This window comes from Aspergillus aculeatus (assembly GCF_001890905.1).
Source record: "Aspergillus aculeatus ATCC 16872 unplaced genomic scaffold ASPACscaffold_13, whole genome shotgun sequence".
Taxonomy (NCBI): Eukaryota; Fungi; Ascomycota; class Eurotiomycetes; order Eurotiales; family Aspergillaceae; genus Aspergillus; species Aspergillus aculeatus.
Genome location: NW_017962988.1, coordinates 306143 through 326902, shown reverse-complemented (window position 1 = coordinate 326902; position 20760 = coordinate 306143). Strand labels below are relative to the sequence as shown.

General features: G+C 53.9%; 7 protein-coding genes across 7 annotated transcripts; 4 read left to right on the top strand and 3 right to left on the bottom strand.

Annotated features, from left to right (window-relative positions):
• Positions 1-17: 17 nt before the first annotated feature.
• ASPACDRAFT_1872769 (Mpv17/PMP22 family protein) lies at positions 18-1466 on the bottom strand. The gene is made up of 4 exons (XM_020198006.1): positions 1083-1466; positions 731-1006; positions 410-676; positions 18-360 (listed from the first exon to the last, which is right to left on the bottom strand). Exons 1-4 carry the CDS (start codon positions 1185-1187, stop codon positions 304-306), a joined length of 705 nt encoding a protein of 234 aa, XP_020053829.1. The 5' UTR covers positions 1188-1466; the 3' UTR covers positions 18-303.
• A 2610-nt stretch (positions 1467-4076) lies between these two features.
• On the top strand, positions 4077-5731 carry ASPACDRAFT_123391 (uncharacterized protein). The gene has a single exon (XM_020196625.1). The coding sequence runs from the start codon at positions 4271-4273 to the stop codon at positions 5582-5584; it is 1314 nt and encodes a 437-aa protein (XP_020053828.1). The 5' UTR covers positions 4077-4270; the 3' UTR covers positions 5585-5731.
• Positions 5732-6214: 483 nt separating this feature from the next.
• On the top strand, positions 6215-7567 carry ASPACDRAFT_1858267 (uncharacterized protein; the record flags this gene model as incomplete). The annotated part of the gene is made up of 2 exons (XM_020197593.1): positions 6215-6444; positions 6552-7567. The coding sequence occupies 2 exons, from the start codon at positions 6215-6217 to the stop codon at positions 7351-7353; spliced, it is 1032 nt and encodes a 343-aa protein (XP_020053827.1). The 3' UTR covers positions 7354-7567.
• Positions 7568-8046: 479 nt separating this feature from the next.
• On the bottom strand, positions 8047-8765 carry ASPACDRAFT_45579 (gamma-glutamylcyclotransferase family protein; the record flags this gene model as incomplete). The annotated part of the gene is made up of 2 exons (XM_020201630.1): positions 8047-8103; positions 8163-8765. The coding sequence occupies 2 exons, from the start codon at positions 8763-8765 to the stop codon at positions 8047-8049; spliced, it is 660 nt and encodes a 219-aa protein (XP_020053826.1).
• A 1081-nt stretch (positions 8766-9846) lies between these two features.
• Positions 9847-12992, top strand: cdc48 (AAA family ATPase CDC48). The gene is made up of 6 exons (XM_020205632.1): positions 9847-10105; positions 10161-10188; positions 10255-10310; positions 10381-10630; positions 10695-12186; positions 12236-12992. The coding sequence occupies exons 1-6, from the start codon at positions 10056-10058 to the stop codon at positions 12820-12822; spliced, it is 2463 nt and encodes an 820-aa protein (XP_020053825.1). The 5' UTR covers positions 9847-10055; the 3' UTR covers positions 12823-12992.
• A 191-nt stretch (positions 12993-13183) lies between these two features.
• On the bottom strand, positions 13184-13894 carry ASPACDRAFT_45577 (uncharacterized protein; the record flags this gene model as incomplete). The annotated part of the gene is made up of 1 exon (XM_020201629.1): positions 13184-13894. The coding sequence occupies one exon, from the start codon at positions 13892-13894 to the stop codon at positions 13184-13186; it is 711 nt and encodes a 236-aa protein (XP_020053824.1).
• A 3220-nt stretch (positions 13895-17114) lies between these two features.
• On the top strand, positions 17115-19385 carry ASPACDRAFT_123379 (adaptor protein STE50). Its single transcript, XM_020196624.1, has 3 exons — positions 17115-17642; positions 17714-17875; positions 17932-19385. Exons 1-3 carry the CDS (start codon positions 17375-17377, stop codon positions 18972-18974), a joined length of 1473 nt encoding a protein of 490 aa, XP_020053823.1. The 5' UTR covers positions 17115-17374; the 3' UTR covers positions 18975-19385.
• The last annotated feature ends 1375 nt before the right edge of the window (positions 19386-20760 follow it).

Sequence of the window (20760 nt, the reverse complement as noted above, 5' to 3'; positions counted from 1 at the left end):
AGCTTAAGAGTGTCAAAGGGGCTTAAGGTATGGCTTTTCATTTGCGGTTCAAATGGCGATATACTACGTAAATATGGTTGTCTCATAGCAGGATAGACACTCGTCGCAACGCCAGAGCCATGAACGGGACATATCACAGATCAAACATCATTCGGGGCGGGGGCATGGAGTGGGTGGTATAGGTAGATGGTATATGTAGATGGCATAGGTGAAAGAGGAGGTGGTCGTCATGGGTATATTGGCCGCATTACCCTCAATTGACCAGCGATGGTCATGGGGGTTGGAATTTCATATGTACAGTATTTACCGGTAGTCGCCCTTGTCGTACTCGCTGCCGGGACCACGACGCTGGTCGTAACGCTGCTTTGTGGTTAGCACTGTTCCAACCACAACACGACAGGAGCCTCACCTTCCGGAGCGCTTCGAGGCGCTTCTTCTTCGTGTGGGTGTTGACGTAGGTTCCAATGACGAACCCGACAATGTTGAAGAACGGCACCCAGGTGTGCTCCGGCAGGAACTTCTGCGCAAAGGCCAGCGCGATGGGCGAGGTCACCCAGCTGACCTTCATGACGGGCATGAAGCCCGCCCGGACGGTGGCGCGGACCTGGTGGATGGTGCGCGCACCGGCAATGACCGCCATGCTGGTCAGGTACACGGCGTTCTGGATGGGGGAGACCTGCGGGCCGAGTCAGCGAATTGGAATCCCTCGTGCATCGCGTGCGACACTTACGAGCAGGTTGCTGGCCAAGATCTGCAGCACCTTGGCCTTCAGGCTAGTCCGTCCAGCGAACACCTTTTGGAGGATCCCGATCAGGAAGTGGCCCAGCGGGGCGCTGATGAACATGCCGTACAGGACCATCTTGGGCACCCGCGGGCTGAGGTAGTGGCCATTTTTGCTGACATCATGCGCGATCCAGGACGCCAAGATCTCCTGCAGACCGGACAGCACTCCCGACGTCAACATCTTGGTGCGCAGGGGGTTTTGCTGCAGTTGGCGGAGGTAGAGCTAGAGTCGGCCGAGAGGGAGCCAGTCAGCAAAGGTCGGAATTCTGCTGTATCAACACCACAGACCAACAACGTACATTGAGATACCCCCCGCCAGTCAGTCGCTCACCGACTTTGTGTACCAATTCTTTCGTGTCTTTCCGTAGGGAGGTGACGGCCTCATCTTGGAATTTGGCGGACATGGCTGCTGCTGCTGCTGATGCTGCTGATGGACCGAAGGAAGGAGGTTAAGCGCGCGATCTAGATAGTGTGGGTAGATGAGCGATCGGAGATCCGAGATAACGATGATGACGGCAATTGCGGAGAGATAGCAGGGCAGTAAGGCAGTCTAAAGTGATCGCAGGAGCTGTAAGTAAGAGAAAACCATTCGGGATTGCAATGGACAGTAGAGGCAACGGAGGGTTGCGGATGGAATAAGGTGTGGTGAGTGAGTGGGTATTGTTGGGGAACAGACCCGGGGGGGGGGAGGAGGGTGGGAAAGGAAATTGGTAGGCAAATGGTCGGATGGGCGTCCCGCGCAAGAAAGGGTCGGACCCAGGGGTTGGTTTGTTTATCGGCTGAAGTGGAGGAGGAGGAAGAGGGAAAAGGCCCGCGATGAGGAGGCTGGAAGCCGATGGGTGGTTCAGGTGGTTCAAAGGCTGGTAATAAATCAGTGCTTACCGAGGTTACAACTCCAATCGATTGGAACCAGCACACGTCAGTCAATTGCTTGTACTGTCACAATGGAAACACCCGCGGGGAAAATGTAGTAAGTAGTAGAGGCAAAAGTAGACCCCGGATTCTGAAGAGGAAAAAGCAGAACGAAGTGACAACAAATAACAAGTCAGTTTGAAGCTAGAGGAGGGTGAGGGCGAAGGTGAGGGCGAAGTCGGAGGAGGAGAGAGACAGTCAGTGGCAGTCAGTGGGAACTAGGAAGGTCAAACCGGCCACGAGGTCGGCAAATGGAACAGAAGTTACAGAACAAATGGACCTCGCGTCAACTTTATACCTGTTTGTGTAGGTAAGGTCTCCGTACAGTACGGTAAGATCAGCTCAGCTCGGTAGGGATTCCGCCGCTGTCCTTCGGTCACCTCCGACTATGTACATAACTACCGTGGTTACTCCACCATCACCACTACTAACTTTTCTTCGGTATCTTCATCTATGTAAACAATCAAGATGTTTTGCTCATTTTCAATTTGTTGCAGCTAACAATGACTGGAAGATCATCTCTCATCTTGCACGGTCTTCGTCAGAACTCTCAGGTGCAGTAATACCAGGACGAGCTCGGAAAACCCAGCCTATTTCGGATAAGTGCAGGCCGTTGATGTTGACTGAAGGTGATAACCACCACCAGGCAGAGCTGTTCTGCTCCTAGATACTATATCTGTACTTCAACCCCTTTCTCAAGAAATCCAGGCACATTTACTAACAGAAATGTAGGTAAATGTAACTAAGTCCAATGCCAAAGGGTTTCTAGAAAAGAATTCAGTGCAACTTCTTTGTATCTCAAGATCGATAGCCAGTGCATTAGCCAAATATAGTCTACCACTGTACTGCTATGGTTTCATTCATCGGAGGACTAGGGCTATTTCCAACCATGTGAGCCTCTGCTCAGGCTGCGCTTCTCTTGGTGCTTGCGCTTGCTCCTTTGCGCTCAGGTTAGCCAGAGCGACATCATGCCCATCCCAAGAAAACAGATGGTCGCCCCCGGCGATTCCCATCTGCCCCGACGCAATGTTACGTTCACTGATGAACATGAGCGTGTTCTAGCTAACTATTTCATTTTTTGCTGTTCTCTGCTTCCTCTCTCCTTTCCGTGTTCATACGTCCATGCTTCTTGTCCTCTGCTATCTAGCGTTCTCAGATCACGGAATAGAGACACTTCAGTTGGCCATCCAGTCTGCTAGAAGCGGTCGACACGTCTTCTCTATCTTGTAAAACCTTCCGTTACCTCCTCCAAGCAGCAGAAATGAAAAAGCTTTCTGTAAGCAAGTCCAACACAGAGCCGGACTCCTCGTCCAACATGGACACCTCAGCAGAGATCCCGGCAACACTCCCTGACCATGAACCATCTCATCCCCCAAATACTCAACATGACCAAGAGCCTGAGCTCCATGTCTCTGTAGAGGTTGCATCTGTCGAGACCAACCGCGTGGATAGTGCTGAGAGAGCCATGGAGCATAGCCCCGAGCAACAGGAACCAGCCGGAGCAACCGAGCACAATCATGTCCCCGCCTCTGAGTTTTCAGAGCTTGAGGAGACCGACCCTCTCCAGAGTCAGAGTCAGAGACCATGGACTGGCCGTGACTTCGAGACAAGTTTGCACTTTGCAGAGCGTGTCACAAGTTGTCCTCGTTCTTCATCCTCAAGGTATTGTCCCGCCCAAGCCAACGCTCTACCCTCTACAACCGGCGTCCACATCCAGACTAACAGTTCATCCAGCTTTATCAGAGAAATAACAGAGCCGTTGTTCGAACGAGACTCGGTCCTTTCGCCTCGTCCCGCAACTCACAGCACCGCGAGAGCTGAACCGCCGTCCACCGCAGGTAGTTACAGTCGAGCCAACGGCGTCAATCGAACGGCGATCGCAAGAGTACTCCTCGCTCGTATCGATCGGGACCGAGACCCGATCTTCTATGGGCCCGTGAACCAGGTAGTGGAAGACGATCGTCCGTGGGGGCTCCGCTCGTGTAAACATGGCAAAATGGACCGGGTGCCCCTCGTGGATCCGCACGAAGTGTGTGACCGCTGCGGCCGTAGACCGGTGCTCGGCTGGCTCTATCAGTGTTCCGTTGACGAGCCCGGCTTCGGGAACCCGAATAGTACCAGAGACGGGGAGGTGCTGAGTTCGTGGATGGTCGACGCCATTAAGACTGGCAAGTACACGGATGCGCAGAAGGAAACACTGCTCGAACAGAAACTCACTGTCTTTCGTCAGGCGTACGAAGAGAGAGTTGCTTACAACGAACGCTATTCGAGCGTCACCATCTTCCCTTCGATGCACAGGGCGGAGGAGGAGCAAAATACTGACTCCGATGACGATGGTCCCCATGTTCAGCTGATTGAAGATGTTCAGCAGAGCCGTAGCTCGAACGCTATCGGTGCTTCATCCACCACTGGACAAGTGAAGCATGGCGAGGATATCCAGCACAATGCGTGTCGCAGTTCAGACTCCACTACCCAAGGCGTGGTCCCAGTCGGAGACTCTGACACTTCAGCTCTCCCACTTCAGTCTATCCCACATTGCAACTGGCGGGCCTGCCATCGTTGCTTACCTGCACACATGGAACGAGCATGGGAAAGCATCAACGCAGTGTGTAGACCCGAATTCCCAATCCCGGGTGCCTTCAACTTGGGCGAGCGGGTCGTCGTGAACGCAGTGTTCGTCTCCAATCTAGGGCAGAGACCGAACCCATCCCCCACTCCTCCTCCGGTGCCCCGATACTATGGAGGCGAGTCGCAGCCCGCACTACATGCCGTGTCGAGCTATCGTGGCGTAGCACGCTTATCATCCTATCTCCCGAACGCAGCCACCGGATCTACATCTCAGAGCTCCTCGTCTGCCTCGAGAGTGACAAGCCCTGCGTCCAGGTCAACAGTGGATCTACCGTCGTACATGTCGACATCGACCAGTGATGCTACCAGCTCTGGCTCCCAGTCTTCCTTTGCCTCATCATCCATAGGTGATTCCAGCGACCGATCTCCATCCGTGCTACCCACTTACCCCATTGCCAGACACAACAGTGCATCGCAGTCCACACACCATCTGCCCCTCCCTTCACCTCCAACAAGCCAAGCATTGTCATCATCCACAACCGGACTACCCTCCTACCCAGTGACAGCAACAGCAACAGCGACCCCCCGCCAATTCCACGGACCCCTCAACTCCCACCCCACCAACGCAAGTTACGATCCACCCCCGGCTAACCGGCTGCAGCGAGCGCGCACCAGGCTACAGGCCATCCTCGAACCCCTCGGACGCAGCCTGACGCCCTCACCGAGGGATTATAGTGCTGAAGCTTCCTCCGTCTGGGTCAATATCGGGAATCACTTGCGCACGGCACTACGGAAGAGAAGATATGGCGAGTTCCTTTGGCGGCGTCGCAGACAGGTAGAACAGCCGCCCTGCCCTCGTGGCCCGCGCGGCCCCTGTCCCTTCCCCATGGCCCCCGGATACCTCATGGCTGCTGACCCGGAAGAGGTGCGAGAGGAGCGCGAGGTGTTCCGGTTTGGGCAGATGGTGGGTCGCGAGCGCTGCATTAATTCGGGTCTCCACGTCTGGGAGGATGTCATGCCGGTCATTGAAGAGGTGGAGCCTTGGGAAGAGGAGTCTCAGAGTGAGGATGGGGATAGTAGTTGGGGGGATAGTAGGGAGGAAGAGGAGTTCGAGGAGGAGGAGGAGGTCAGCGAGGAAGTGGAAACTGAGGTGGGGGCTATCGAGGAGGTGATAACTGAGGAAGAAGCAAGTAAAGATAAGGGCAAAGGGAAACTGGAGCGCGTCGAAAAGGGCGATGAGTGCTACGAAGGGACGAGTGACTCGGAGGACTCGGTTGGATCGGACGAGTCGGATTTGGTTGACCCAATCTTGATATCGTGACGGGTGAAGAGCGCTTGAAGTGACCTCTTCTTGAGGCGAATTACACGGAACCTGTCTCCACTAATGTGCCGTGGTCGCTGATTTGGTTTGTCATGTTGGTGCTGGGACGTTGAGCTAGGTGTTGAAGTGGGGAGGTGTGTGGTCGGGTAACATTTCACATGTTCTGCTGTAAGAGTACTTGGAAATTTACGGAAGGTATAGTGAGAATTGAATGAAATTGCCCGCAGGTGTTGTCGCCAGAGCTACATGATGATAATGAAATTATGAAGTCAAGGAAAGGTCAACAGTAAGTTAGTGTATCAATTAGCGAACTACGTAAAGCATACAGCGGCGCTAGTTAAACGCACCCATTAGTTATCTGGTAAGGTCCATCCCATCCGATGACTGAATGGGGCAGGCAGGATAGTTATCTAATCTCATCAAAAAACAATGACCCGCGGTTCAACTCTGAACTCCATCGACTTTCCCATTCCGAGCCAATTCCGAACCTCGGCACGCGCGCCAAGCACCGACGGCTGATCAGATGCAGATGACCGCCTGGTCTATATAGTACTCTTCTAGTCCACCCCCGTCCGTCCGACTCTTCTGGAGGTCTGCTGGCGATGACTGATGCAAGATACACCAGACAATATGGCAGACCCCGAAGTTACCACCGAACCAGCTCCAAGTGAGAGCGCACCATCACCATTACCACCACCACCGCAAGAAGATGAGGGGAAATCGCCGACCTCAAACCCACCGCGGGGATCCTCACCACCACCACAACCAAAACCACAATCAGCTTCCTCCCTCCTTCAAGCTCGTCGTCAGCTGCTGGCAGCCCTTCGAGCAACAGACACCACCATCGAGCGACTCGACAAGTAGGTCCCCTGCCCTCTCCCATCCTTCCTAGTACAGAAGCCACCGCTCCACCGCTCCACCTCCACCACCACTCCTCCAACCGTACACTCCATACTAACAACGACAGACTCACCACCACAGCAGCCGGCACCGAACGCGTCCTCGCCGTAACAGGCTACCTCTCGCACGCCCTGCACCACCTCCTCGCCTCGGCGCCCTGGCTCGCCTTCCAAACCCGTCTAAGCCTCCTCGCGCGTCTCCGTCGTCAGCAGCGCCATCTCACCCAAAAATCCCCCTCCAAACCTACCCCCTCCGCCCCATCGCCGCCACCACCCACCACCTCACCAAGCACACCAAACAAGCCCCCCCTCCTCGCCCTCTCCTCCCTCATGTCCGAAACCCGATACACCCTGCGCCTCCTCGGCCTCCTCCCCCTCTGGACCTGGGGCGCCGCAACCCTGCGCTCCCCGCCGCAAGACCGCACGCTGTACATTCTCACCCTCCTCCAAGTTCTGGTCAATGTGATCTACCAGCTCCTCGAGAACGGAAGCTACCTCGCCGCGAAGGGGATCCTCAGCCGCCGGTTCATCGACCGGTGGGGCGGCATCGTGCAGTGGGATCTGTGGAGCACGCGCGCGTGGTTCGGGCACATCTTCCTGCAGTTCTTTGTGCTGGCGCGGGAGAGGAGTCTGCGGTTGCGGCGGAAACGACAAAATCAGGAAGGGCGGAAGGAGGGGTCAGCGGAAGCAGACGCCGGGGAGATCCGCGCGTGGAGGAAGAGTCTCGTGAATAATGTGTGCTGGGCGCCGTTGTGCTTGCATTGGTGCTTTGAGGAGGGGATCGGGTTCCCGGAGCAGTTGACCGGCTTGGTGAGTTTTATGGCCGGGGCGTGGGAGGTTTGGGATTCGTGGGGGCGGACTACTACTTAGTAGGTCTGGGGTTTTGGGTTGGGTGAGGTTGAGGTTGAGGTATTTGGGTTTCGTAGAATTCTGGATGGTCGGTTAGACTCTCTAGATTCGATTACCTCAGGCTACTTTTCTTTGCTCGCTTTGCTATGGCTTGGCTTAGACGATAGAGATTCTTGGATAAGCGTATTCATTGGGTTTGTCATGCTAGATGCCTGAATACAGGATAGGATCCAAGCTAACACACCAAATACCAAATCCAATTCACAGCTAGAGCTAGATGCTCGGTTGTTGTGGCCTCGAAGGCGGATAGATCATGAAACAAAGGAAACAAGCGCAAGCAAGTGAGACACCCCGAAACCCCCCAAGATACCCGTCATGTCATAAGATAGATAAAAATCATGTGTTGCTAAGAATCCGCAGTCGTCATGTCATGCCAATGTCGTTATCATCGTCATAAGCGTCATCACATCGTGAATGAGCATCAAGTCGTCATCGTATCGTGTCGTATCGTAAATGAGTATCAAACGCCTTGCAAAGTCAACCCGTGGCAATGGGGATAAGGGATAGGTCGCGGACCCGGAGGTAAAAATGTCAGATAAGAGATGCGGAGGTTGTCTCGAAAGGCCTACGTCTCAGACCTAGTAGCCATGCACGCATCGAATCAAGTTGTACCTGATTCCGCGACACTCGAAAGCCAGAGCTGAAAGTTAGAGCTTAGAGGCGGAACACTGGGTCGATGGTTTCCTCCGACACGAGCTCGCCGGGACGTCTCTGTGGCCATATGATATTAGAGGATTTCGCACCAAAGGAAAAGTCAGCGATAGACTTACGAACTTGTCATAATGCTCGGAGCGCAGAAACAGGTCGACGGCCCAATCGGTGACCCCCTTCCAGTGCATCCCCTCCAGACTGCGGTTCCAGACCAGGGCGTGCACGTTCAGAGCGTAGGTCACCTCGACCCAGCGATCGGCCAGGCCGGAGCCGTCCTCAATGATGACCGCCTCGATTTCGATCAGACAGGCGTCCATCCCGCCGCTCTCACCGTGCATCATGGTGATGGCGTCCTCGTGGTCAATCGCGAACACGACCATGCCTTCGACGACATCGTGGTCCTGTCCGGTGAACACCATGAACGGAGCGCCGTTGGGAGTCCGCTCGTACAGCCTGTACCCCACCGCCCGGGCCGGCTGCATCCTACGGGCAAACTGCAGACTGTCCGGTTGGTCACGATAGGCGCGCAGGACGGTGGGAAGCTTGAGACAGCCGTAGACGAAGATGACGCGCTGGTCCTCGTCCGCCAGGAGCTGGTGCAGCTGGGTCAGGTTGAGCTGGTTCTGGTACGCGACCTTGTAGTTGTCGGGGTACCAATGGAAGCACTCCATGTTGTGGGCGGTGCTAGGGCGGCGGTTGACAGCGCTAGGACGGCTGCTCATCTTGGGTCTTTCACGCACAGGAACAGGTTTTCAAAAAAAGGGATAGAGATACAAAGGTACTGGGGATAGTCGGTGGGGAGAAGGAAGGTGAGGATGTGAAGGTGGAGGATGGGGTGCCATCGTGTTACTGAATGCGACATCATGAGGAGCTATGATGTCGTCGCTTAGTCGGCGAGTGTGAGGTAGACCCGCATGGCTGTAGGCAGCGCTCTCACTGCGTGCGTGCGCTGGTGAAGTCTTCCTTGATGCTATACTGGGGCGCTGGGCTAGTACATTCACCAGACCACGTGACTTTGGTACACACTGAACTGGTAAAACAGCCATAAGGCCGCATTGTAGGGCTGGTGAGTCTGTTAGCTATGATTTTGTTCTTCCTTGTGGTTGATTCGTTTCATATCTTGTTCTTTTGCTAACTTACTGAGAGCGAAGGCATCAGCAGAGTTACTATGAACACTGAACACTCTTTCGCCATGATATCCTCCGATAAATGTGAGAAAAACGTGAGAACCACATGTCGAAGAGTCAGATTAAGTAACCAGCGAAGTGGACTGTTCTTGCTTTGCCACAAAATGGAACGATCGACTTGTTAAGCTGGTTGACCAGAATATCTTGATGTGATAGATCGCCCATGATGCCTAAGGCCACGGCACGATACATCGCGTCATGCCTGAGGCATCAGCACAGCAGCTCGATTGGCACCTCTGAATGTCAAAGCCAACAGAAAAGACCAGATCGACCGCTTCAAACACTAGCCAGTCATCAGATCGCTAGTTCGAAGAGCTTCCCCGGGCTTATCAAGCACCCAAAGCAAAGAAGGGCCAGAGGCTGATGATCATTGTGGATACGACCGGCTTCCATGCGGTTCTTCTTCCCCCGAGGCGGTGGCGGCAGGCGGTAGGCGGTGGGTATTTGGGTGGGTGGGTGGCTCAGGAATCTCTGCAAACAGCTTAAGTCATCAATCAGTTCCCGAACAGGCCCTGGCGCTATCGTCACCTCTTAACAACCCGGAGCTCTTCTGCCAACCTACACTCAATCTCACTTCCCATCTCCCTCTCTCCACCCACCCACTCACCCACCTATTCTGCTCTATCACTTTTGCATCTCTCCCCCCAAATTGCGCCATCTCTCAGACGTTTCCTGCTGTCTGCTGGGATCTCTTTCTTCCTTTCCTTATCTTCACTTTTCCTCCGTGCCTGTTACCGAGTTCGCCTAATCCGGTACGGCAACAGTCCTTGCTACCTTTCCCAGTGACTACGTTGCTTTACGCGCCTTTCTTCACACTCCATCACGATGAGCGCAGAGCCAGACCACACTCACGAGAAGAAGAGGGTCAACCTCAAGTAGGCCCCATCCATCAAGATTTCCAGTCTTGCCCCGCATGCTAATACACCATAGTGACCCCTCGGGCGCCGAGAAGAAAGAGGTAAAGACTTTGCCTTCAGACTCCGCAGGGACCTTGTTGGTGATATTGACTTGTTCTCGTTGTTAGGAGCTCGACACCTCGACCGCTATCCTCAAGAAGAAGAAGAAGCCCAACTCTTTGATGTGAGTTTGCCTGCGTCATTTGTTCTGTGGAGCGGGGGCTGCTGGGATACTGACGTGTGTGTGTCAATAGTGTTACCGATGCCGTCAACGATGACAACTCCGTCATTGCCCTCTCCAACAACACGATGGAGACGCTCCAGCTCTTCCGCGGTGATACCGTCCTTGTCAAGGGCAAGAAGCGCAAGGACACGGTTCTGATTGTCTTGGCGGATGATGATCTCGATGACGGCAGCGCTCGCATCAATCGTGTCGTCAGACACAACCTCCGTGTCAAGCACGGCGACATGATCACCGTCCACCCTTGCCCCGACATCAAATATGTGAGTCCAGCCCAACGAGAGCAGGCGGTGGTTGGTGGCTAACCGCGGCTTCTTTGTGTTTTAGGCCAAGCGTATTGCCGTCCTTCCTATTGCCGACACCGTTGAGGGCCTGACCGGCTCCCTCTTCGACGTCTACCTTGCCCCCTACTTCCGCGAAGCCTACAGACCCGTCCGACAGGGAGATCTGTTTACAGTACGAGGAGGTATGAGACAGGTGGAGTTCAAGGTTGTTGAGGTCGATCCCCCAGAGTACGGTATTGTGGCCCAGGACACGATCATCCACTGCGAGGGCGAGCCCATCCAGCGTGAAGACGAGGAGGGCAACCTCAACGAGGTCGGTTACGATGACATTGGTGGCTGCCGCAAGCAGATGGCTCAGATCCGCGAGTTGGTTGAATTGCCCCTGCGTCACCCCCAGCTCTTCAAGTCCATCGGTATCAAGCCCCCTCGTGGTATCCTGATGTACGGTCCTCCCGGTACTGGTAAGACTCTAATGGCTCGTGCTGTTGCCAACGAGACCGGTGCCTTCTTCTTCCTGATCAACGGTCCCGAGATTATGTCCAAGATGGCTGGTGAGTCCGAGTCGAACCTGCGTAAGGCTTTCGAGGAAGCCGAGAAGAACTCCCCCGCCATCATCTTTATCGATGAAATTGATTCCATCGCCCCCAAGCGTGAGAAGACCAACGGAGAAGTCGAGCGCCGTGTTGTCTCCCAGCTCCTCACCCTCATGGACGGTATGAAGGCCCGCTCGAACGTCGTTGTTATGGCCGCCACCAACCGCCCCAACTCCATCGACCCTGCCCTTCGTCGTTTCGGTCGTTTCGATCGTGAGGTTGACATTGGCATCCCCGACCCTACCGGCCGTCTCGAGATTCTGTCGATCCACACCAAGAACATGAAGCTGGGTGATGATGTCGACTTGGAGACGATCGCTGCCGAGACCCACGGTTACGTCGGTTCCGATCTTGCTTCGCTCTGCTCTGAGGCCGCCATGCAGCAGATCCGTGAGAAGATGGACCTGATTGACTTGGATGAGGATACCATTGACGCTGAGGTTCTTGACTCTCTTGGTGTCACCATGGAGAACTTTCGTTACGCCCTTGGTGTCTCCAACCCCTCCGCTCTGCGCGAGGTTGCCGTCGTCGAGGTCCCCAACGTCCGTTGGGAGGACATTGGTGGTCTCGAGGAGGTCAAGCGCGAGCTCATCGAGAGCGTCCAGTACCCTGTCGACCACCCCGAGAAGTTCCAGAAGTTCGGTCTTTCTCCTTCCCGCGGTGTGCTGTTCTACGGTCCCCCTGGTACTGGTAAGACCATGCTGGCCAAGGCTGTGGCCAATGAGTGCGCTGCCAACTTCATCTCCGTCAAGGGTCCTGAGTTGCTGAGCATGTGGTTCGGTGAGTCTGAGAGCAACATCCGGGACATCTTCGACAAGGCTCGTGCCGCCGCCCCTTGCGTCGTCTTCCTCGATGAGTTGGATTCCATTGCCAAGTCCCGTGGTGGTTCCGTCGGCGATGCTGGTGGTGCTTCCGACCGTGTGGTTAACCAGCTCCTGACCGGTAAGTTATTTCGCCTATGCTTCTATAGTTCCTAGCTGACTCGTCCCAGAAATGGATGGTATGACCTCCAAGAAGAACGTCTTCGTCATCGGTGCTACGAATAGACCCGAGCAGCTGGACGCTGCCCTGGTCCGTCCGGGTCGTCTGGACACTCTGGTCTACGTTCCCCTGCCCGACCAGGCCTCCCGTGAGAGCATTCTCAAGGCCCAGCTGCGCAAGACGCCCGTTGCTCCTGATGTCGACATCTCCTTCATTGCCAGCAAGACCCACGGCTTCTCCGGTGCCGATCTTGGCTTCGTTACTCAGCGTGCTGTCAAGCTTGCCATCAAGCAGTCGATCAGCGCCGACATCGACCGCCAGAAGCAGCGCGAGGCCCAGGGTGAGGACGTCAAGATGGAGGATGAGGAGCTTGAGGAGGAGGACCCCGTGCCGGAGCTGACCCGTGCCCACTTCGAGGAGGCGATGAAGTCGGCCAGAAAGTCGGTTAGCGATGTGGAGATTCGCCGCTACGAGGCTTTCGCGCAGAGCTTGAAGAACTCTGGCGGCAGCACCTTCTTCCGCTTCCCTTCCTCGGGTGAGGTGGCGGATAACAACACTTTTGGCGAAGCCGGCAACGATGACAGCCTCTACGACTAAACTGTATCTTTTCATGCTTTGTTTCCTATGCGCAGTTAGTTAGATCAGCGGGGTGAGCCTCGACTAAATCACGTTGGTTGACAAGTACTTTTGTGGCCATTTCTTATTATTCTGGGTGCTAAGATAGTTCTGATCCATTTAATAGCCAAGAAGTTGCTACGATGATTGATTCCGTTAGATGTGGAACGAAGTAATAAAATTTGGTATCTAGAAAATGCAATGCCGACCCTGTTAACACCGGGGGAGAGGTAGGTCCCCATCCGAAAACCATCCAAACGCCAGACGAATGTCCACCAACACCAACTCCCGCCTTTTATCAAAAAATAAGACAGACAGAAGAGAAAGAAGCCCGTAGACCCCTTCATTTCCCCTGCTTAAGCTTCATCTTCTTCTCCCCTTTCTTAACGGGACTCCCACTGGCCCCGGACCCATTACTCTCCCCATACTTCACCCCCTTCACGCGATCCTTCTGCCCTGGCGTTTTCGTGGTCGTGGTGGTGGTGTGTTCCTTGTCCTTATCCCCACCATCCCCGGCCGCCGCAGACGAAGAAGAATCCCCGACCCCATCCCCATCCCCCTCGAGCACCACCACCTCGCGCAGAACCTCCTTGATTGCGCGCACGCCCTGCTCGACGACCGCCGAGGGGATCCGAACATCCACCGTCTCGAAATACGCGGCGTTGTTTGCATTGCCGCCGTTGTTTGCATTGCCGCCGTTGTTGTTGCTGCTGCTCTTCTTCCCGTTCGCGTGGGCGTCGTCGCCGTCGTCATCTTCGTCTTTAATGGTTGCACCGTTGTTCTTGCTGGTCGCGGCAAGGAGGGACGGATGGCGTCGCCCCTCGGCGGAGGCGACCACCGCTTCGATGACCTCGTCGAACCGCTCGCACCGTCCCCCGCGGAGCAGCTCCTGGGCTAGGCGCCGGATCTTCTCGGTCCACCCCGTGCGTTGAAGGGCGGCGAGGAGCGTGCTGTGGAGGTCGTCGAGGGCCGGGGTGGTGAGGAGGTGCGTTAGCAGGTCGGTTTCGAGGTCGGTTTGGGTGGTGGGTGGGGAGGGGCGGGGGTTGGTTGTCATTGTTCCGGTGCTGGAGTTTGGATGTTGCGGTTGAGATTGGGGTTGTACAGTGCTGCAGATTGTGGGGGAGAGGGGGGGTTTTGTTGGTGTGGGTGGTGGTGGCGTGTTTCGAGGGAGGAGTTCAGGGTTATCGTCTTTTGAAGGTGGTGGGTTTGTTGCTAAGGTGGATTATTTGTTGCAGAAGGGTATGTGTGTCTTGGTAATGGGTTGAGGGGTCGTGTGCTGTACTATGTACAACAGTACTTGTACAAACGGGTTGAGGTCAGGTCGGAGGGGAAATTGCGCTGCGGGCTGCTGCGGGCGGCGGAGGAGCTGGATGCGCTGGGCTGGCTCCAGTCCGGAGCGGATAAGCCGTCAATCAGTCAGATCAGATCCTCTACCCGCCGATGGACGTATCAGTCCCGGCGCTTGTGTCTTTACTTATATGGTACTTTTCAGTTAAAACCAGGCGCGATGCAACCTGGTAAGAATAGTGCGAAGGATTAGGAGTATGAATGTGTTGCTCAATGTAGACTTCTTGATAGCAGCTGGAAATAACTTGACCCAGTTGCTTACTCGAGTGCTTTGTGAATTAGTGACTGTGATCAGAATATATAAACCGCCAGTAATTGTTGTACATCCTTATTGTCATTGTTGATTGTCCCGGGTGTTACAACCCACTTCAAGCTGTCTCGAAGTTACAGTCTCAACACACAGCATTGCAAACTCATTCACAGATTGACAATATAACCCTGCATCAGTCCACGCACAACCCAGCCCGGACATACCCTGCCCAAGGCTTCAATCAGGGTACCGCGATAATAATAGCACATCGTTGCCATTGCCCCCCGGTAGCGCCCAGCCGCCGGTTGGGGGGCACCAAGACCACGATGCAATCATTGCGCCGGAGATACTAAGTACAACCTTGAACTCGACCTTACGTACTACAGTCGCCGGCTTGCAGGAGAGGGCTGGCTCCACTATGCCCAGGAAAACCTTACCTATCGATAACACCGGTCCGTGGTATTCCATGCTCGAAGCCGCCAGACGATTTAATCGGGGCTCCGAGGCAGCGTGCCGCGATGGCTGGGAGGGAGGGAGCAGGCCACCACATGTTCGTGTAATGTCGGTTTAGACGCTTGTTCGACCTCCATCCGAAGCCTCCCTTGCTCGGCTTGCCAAAAGGTGGTAGATAAAGGCTGATCTTTGGTGGCAAGGTGTATGTGCTGTATTAAGTGCATACAGTGCCGTGCAGATATCCACAGGAGATTGATGCAATATGTTCCGGTCGGGGGAATGGGTCTGTTTCCGAAGACAGCAGTGGAGGGAGGGATTTGCTCGGCATGGAGACCGTTGAATGGGCTTTTCTCGGATGTCAGTACTTACTGAGTACTCAAAATGTCAGGGAACTCGACGGAGGATGAGTAGATTAATGTGGAGATCCAATGGGTTGGCTTTTCCACCCCTGTCGGTGCGAAAGTGTACTATGGAGCCTAGTCGGGGTGCTTTAGTGCAGTGACCGTTGACATTGACGTTGACGTTGACCCATCCGGGCTGGTATAGTAACCTAGTACGCATAGATCCGGAATTGATATTCTGTGAAGGGCAAAGAAAAGACAAATTTTTCTCACCTTGCGTGGAGGCTACGGTAGGTACTTCAGTACAATGTTTCTGCCTGAACTTGGTCTCTGTGACTAGTTCACTGGAGTTGTAGATGCTGCAGCGTGGTGATGGCCCGAATGTAGCCGGGCATTTGTAGACGATTACAGAGACAATCACATTCAATTTACCACAATCTTGTCTTAGAGGATGATAATCAATACGAGCAGCGCAGACCTCGACCACGGCCAGATCGTATCTTCTAGAAGGAGTTTATTTCCCTCGGCCCCTCCATCAAAGACATTGACTTCAACTCGACTCCGAGGTCCTCAGACTCCCGACCCAGAAAAGGGGGGGTTTTTCTATTTACCTATTAAGATCGTTTCCGGTTGATATAGGGCTGGCAAAGACATCCCAGCCCGACAAAACATCACCATTGGCCAACATGGCCAGAATCCATAGTCGCCAATAATTCAGTCAGTTAATGAGGGCGCGCGTTAATAACTTAAAAAAGAGTGCGAGAAGAATAGTCAAAAATAAGTCAGAAAAAAAGCCATGGCACGATGACGGCGGCGGAGAGCGAAAGGCCCCAGTTCCCCAAAAACGTCAAGGCTCCGGCACTATTGGATTTTTGACATGGCAGCAGCACAATATCGTGGGAGGAGCTTTCGGCTCTTTTCCCTCGGTTAGTCCGAACTTGGGATCGAAATAGTTCCCTCGCTAGTCTCCCCCATAATCCAGGGGAGAAGAGACATTTGTGGGCTTGGCGCCGACACTAATTCTATATCGAAATCGGAATATTGGGGGTTGATACGGGATAGTTGAGCTTGGATGTGGTGGTGGTGGTAGTAGTGGAAGTGGTGGATGAACTCGGGAAAGGGGGAAGTGATCATGGATCCTATTAGTATGGATCGTCTTGGGATGGAGATGATAGAGGATAGACTATAGACTAATGAGTGGTTTTTTTTCAGGGGAGGGATAACGGTGATATTGCCCCAGTGGGGATATCCTCAGTGCTTCGATTGCATGTTGTGTGCGAGTGTGCGATGGAGCAGGTGGAGGATAGGATAGATAGAGATAACTTATAAGTGTTCCCTCCCAAGTCAGTGGTCCAGACCGCGGGAGATCACGTGCGGCGATCCAAGCATCGAAGCGCCTCTTTTTCCCTTTCGGCGGTTCGTTCGCTACTCCGCGCCCAACCAGCTGCCTCGCTGCTTGCTGCTTGCTGCTGCTGCTGCTGCTGCTGCTGCTGCTGCTCCTCCTCTCACTTTCAACTTACCTGCTTCTTCCTCCTTCTCTTCTTCTTCTGCTTCCTTTTTATTATTTGTTCAGTACCATAGAGAAATTTCTCTTCTCTCTCTCTACCATCCTCGTTCTCTTCCACCTTCATTACCTCCACCGTGGCCGTCATCACATTTCCGATCTCCTCATCCTTCCCTCTTCCCCCCCAGCTTCCCCGCTCTGGCTGCATGCCTGTGATTATTAGCCTTGTTGGCCTCAGGAACTCCACTCCACCCTCGCAATTACGGCCATCATCCACCACTCGCCGTATTCCTCTTTCGCCTTGAAGTTCTGACTTCTACTGTCGTCAACGGCTGTCTCCTGTCTATCCCCCACATCTCATCCCAGCCATCTCCAACCACCCCCGCCGTATCTGACACGAGCCGCTTTCCGACCCGGAACCTCGAATCCTGAAACTCATCACCGGCGCTATTGAGAGTGCCTCCATTGTTCGCCCAGAATCCATCCAAGACAGTCTGATACCTTTCGATCGTGCTCCCTCCATCCTAACTTCGCCCGTGCTACACCGGCGCCGTCTCATTCACCCCCCCAACCGGTCCGACGTCCATCCCCTCCCTCTTCGTGCTGGGCGTCGTTGCCGGTCATTGATCCTTATCCACCATGTCTCTCCACACCTCCTACCACGCCGACTCCGATGCAGACGACGAGTACGAACGCAGTGTCATCACCTCCCCTCACCTAGCCACTGACTCGGAAGCCTCCCCCTCCGAGTCCGAGTTTCCCTCCGCCGAACATACCCCGACCACCCTGGCCAATTTCGACGATAACCCTCGCTCGCCTAAGACAATTATTACAGAATGGACGGCCGAAGAGAGCGCACATTTTGTTGCCGCTTTAGGCCTGCGTCAGTACTGCGCGGCTTTTCTAGGTGAGTCGCTTCGATGATATTCCTCGGCGCGGCCAAGGTTTATCATCCGTGCTGACTCTTGGGTTCTACAGAGAACGAAATCGTTGGCGAAGCGCTTATCGCACTCAAACATGACGAATTGAAAGAGATGGGTATCGCTAGTGTGGGGCACCGCTTGACCATCCTCAAGAGTGTGTACGAGACCAAGGTTAAGCAAGACATTCCGCTGGACGCCGATCATTACATTCCACTCTGTACGTGTGTTCCTCGACTGGCTACTGGAATAGTACGCTGACGTTCGATTGCATAGCTGCCGACCAAAGTATGAACGAAGGTGCCACTCAAGACGATGTCGCTCGTTTGATTCAGTCCATCCGATTGCGAGACGAACGCATAGTCACCGTGGAGGCAGAGTTGCGGCGCATGGCAGACGACTATCGCCGGTTGCGAGAGGAACTCCTACCCGTCTTCAAGATGGCCAAGGATCGATCGCAACCGCTGCCACCCCCATCGGCGGTCCCCGCACCTGGCACAGAAACCTATCACGAGCCCCCGAATCTGACTTCGCCCTCTGGAATCACGCTCTTGGATCGCTCGGGGTCGATTCTCTCGAGAACATTCTCTAAGAGAGGACACACCGGCGGGAATACCCCCAAAACCAGCTCACCCACTTATATCCCACCTTCCATCCACGAAGGACGCATGTATGGGGACGGCGGTGGCTTGGATCCGTCCACGGCAAACTCATCCCACATGGCTATGATGAACGGAAAGGCCCAGTTATCGCCAGGAATCCCGTCGCCGACCTCTCCAGGCAACCTCCACACGCAGACTCTAGCTTCACGGGCCTACTCACAGCCTAGTTCGGCCAGTATCAACCACGCCTCTCACAACCACCACGACGACACGCCTCCGACCCAATCCCGCTCCGACCGATTAAATCCTACCCCAACGCAAGCCACGCGCCCTGACATCCCGACACGGTCAGACTCTCGAGCAACTGGGGATCCCCCGAGCGTGGAGATCTTCAAGTCTTTCCGAGTATCGTTGGATGACCCCTGCCATAAAGTCCTCCCCGCCGCTTTGAAGAAGTACAATATCAACGCGGACTGGAAGCAATACGCACTGTATATTGTCTATGGTGACCAGGAACGATGTCTCGGGCTAGAGGAGAGGCCGTTGATCTTGTTCAAGCAACTTCAGAACGAAGGACGGAAGCCGATGTTCATGCTGCGGAAACAAGTCCATCCACAGGAGAACAACATGTATCCCACCGGTAGCGGGTCAGCGCCGAATAGTGCTGGTTTCGAAGGGCGACAAGCTCAAATCAATCTACCCGGCGGAGTTTTGTGAGCCTTTCTTGATGATGAAAGTGTTCTGCTTTACTTTCTTGCTTGAGATACCCCAGGCACCTCTGGTGCCCCACTACTTTCCCACCCCCTCTTTCATCCTTCTTCACCCCGCCTACCTAGCCTCTACATACCTTGACATTTCTCCTTCTCACGAGTCCTTATCTCTTTGGCGTGCATACGTGTCTCACAATATGGCGTTGGGCTTGGCTTCAGGATAACGCGGAACCGGAAAAGCAAAGCATATGGACACAGCGTGGTGATTTCAGGGTCCATTTCTATTCTCATTCTTGTTCATATACTTTACATCTATATTTACCCTAATCCGTGTCTCGATATGAGTATGTCCGACCCTATTAGCAACATGTTAAAATGTTATAGCTTGCTCGTATTCCGTGCTGCTAGTCTTGCCTGGACTCTACACCAAGTAAGTACTCCGTCTCGTTTCTGCTTGACTCCCAAAGTCGAGGATCTCCCATGTATATACTGTAACCCACCCGAAACCGCCAGAGCATCATCATCACTTCTATCTGCAGCCGTGCCATGAGGATGCCCCATCCTCCGGCGTCACAGTAGAATCGCAAATGACATGACACCTTCATGACACCTTCCCCCTTCGCAAGCAGACAAAAAGAATGCTGCGACTGGGTCTCGATCAGAACCTGCACTCCCACCGTCGCACCAGGCTCCCGGCGCTCTGCAATCTCAATACTACCGCGGCTGTTGTACTGTACACTATATACCAAATCATGCCCGTGTCAGGTAGCTAGGTTAGGGACAGCACGCCCCTCCCTACAAGATATAAGACTGGGTTTGTATAAGGAGATGGATTTGGGGGGGAGGACCCGAATGAAGGTGCAATTTTGATCACCATTTGAGAGTTGATGTTATGTTCATCGTCTATCATCAAGTCTTTTTCTCGGAAGAAGGATTTCTGGAATGGTGTTGCGATACACTTCGCACTTGCATCCTGCATCTTCCTACTTGAAGAAGCTCATAAGTACGGGAGGTGCTGATTTCATAGCATCTCATTGTGTTGCGGGCAGCAGCTGTGGGCGTATTTTGCTCCCACACTCAACAGAAAACCTGTCACTGTGGTGGTGGTGGTGGTGGTGGTGGTGGTGGTGCATATGGCATAGTATACTCAGATCAGGCGCTCAATCTGTTGTTCTCATCATCGGTTTTGCCTTCCTGTTGACGACTCAGTCTGCTTTATGCCATCGTGACCGCAGCAAAGCAAGCACCTACCTAAAGATTTGAACTTAATGCAGTGAGCTAGCGACTGAAGATCATCATCTCTGGGAAAGCTCACATCAAGTGAGGAAAAAACAAACCTCATGATGTCCGTCAACGCGCAGGTCGCTTTTCCTCGAAACACCATGAGCTCCGACCATGTCCGCCAAAAAGAAAAAAAAAAAAAAAAAAAAAAAAAAAAATAAAAGAAAGACAAAGAAAAGCCTGCTCGGTAACAAACGCCTTCAAATAGATGCTCAGAGGGTGTCCTCGTTCGACAGGATGCAAGAATGAAAGTAAGGGGCACTTCCCCCCGAGGTCTTTCTATGAGAACCTCCGACAACTGCCACCGCAACAGCTGCAACAAAACAAAAGCAGATGCAAGAGAAACTTTCATGTATGCCTTTAGCTAGCCAAGTTGTTCTCAGTCGACTAGCCCCTCCCCCTTTTCCCCTGCCACCGCCACCACAATGTCCTTCGCCGTCACCAAAGATTACCCCGAAAAAATTCCCCTTCAAGCTGACCAAATCACGGTGGTACCTGACGCTATTGCGGCT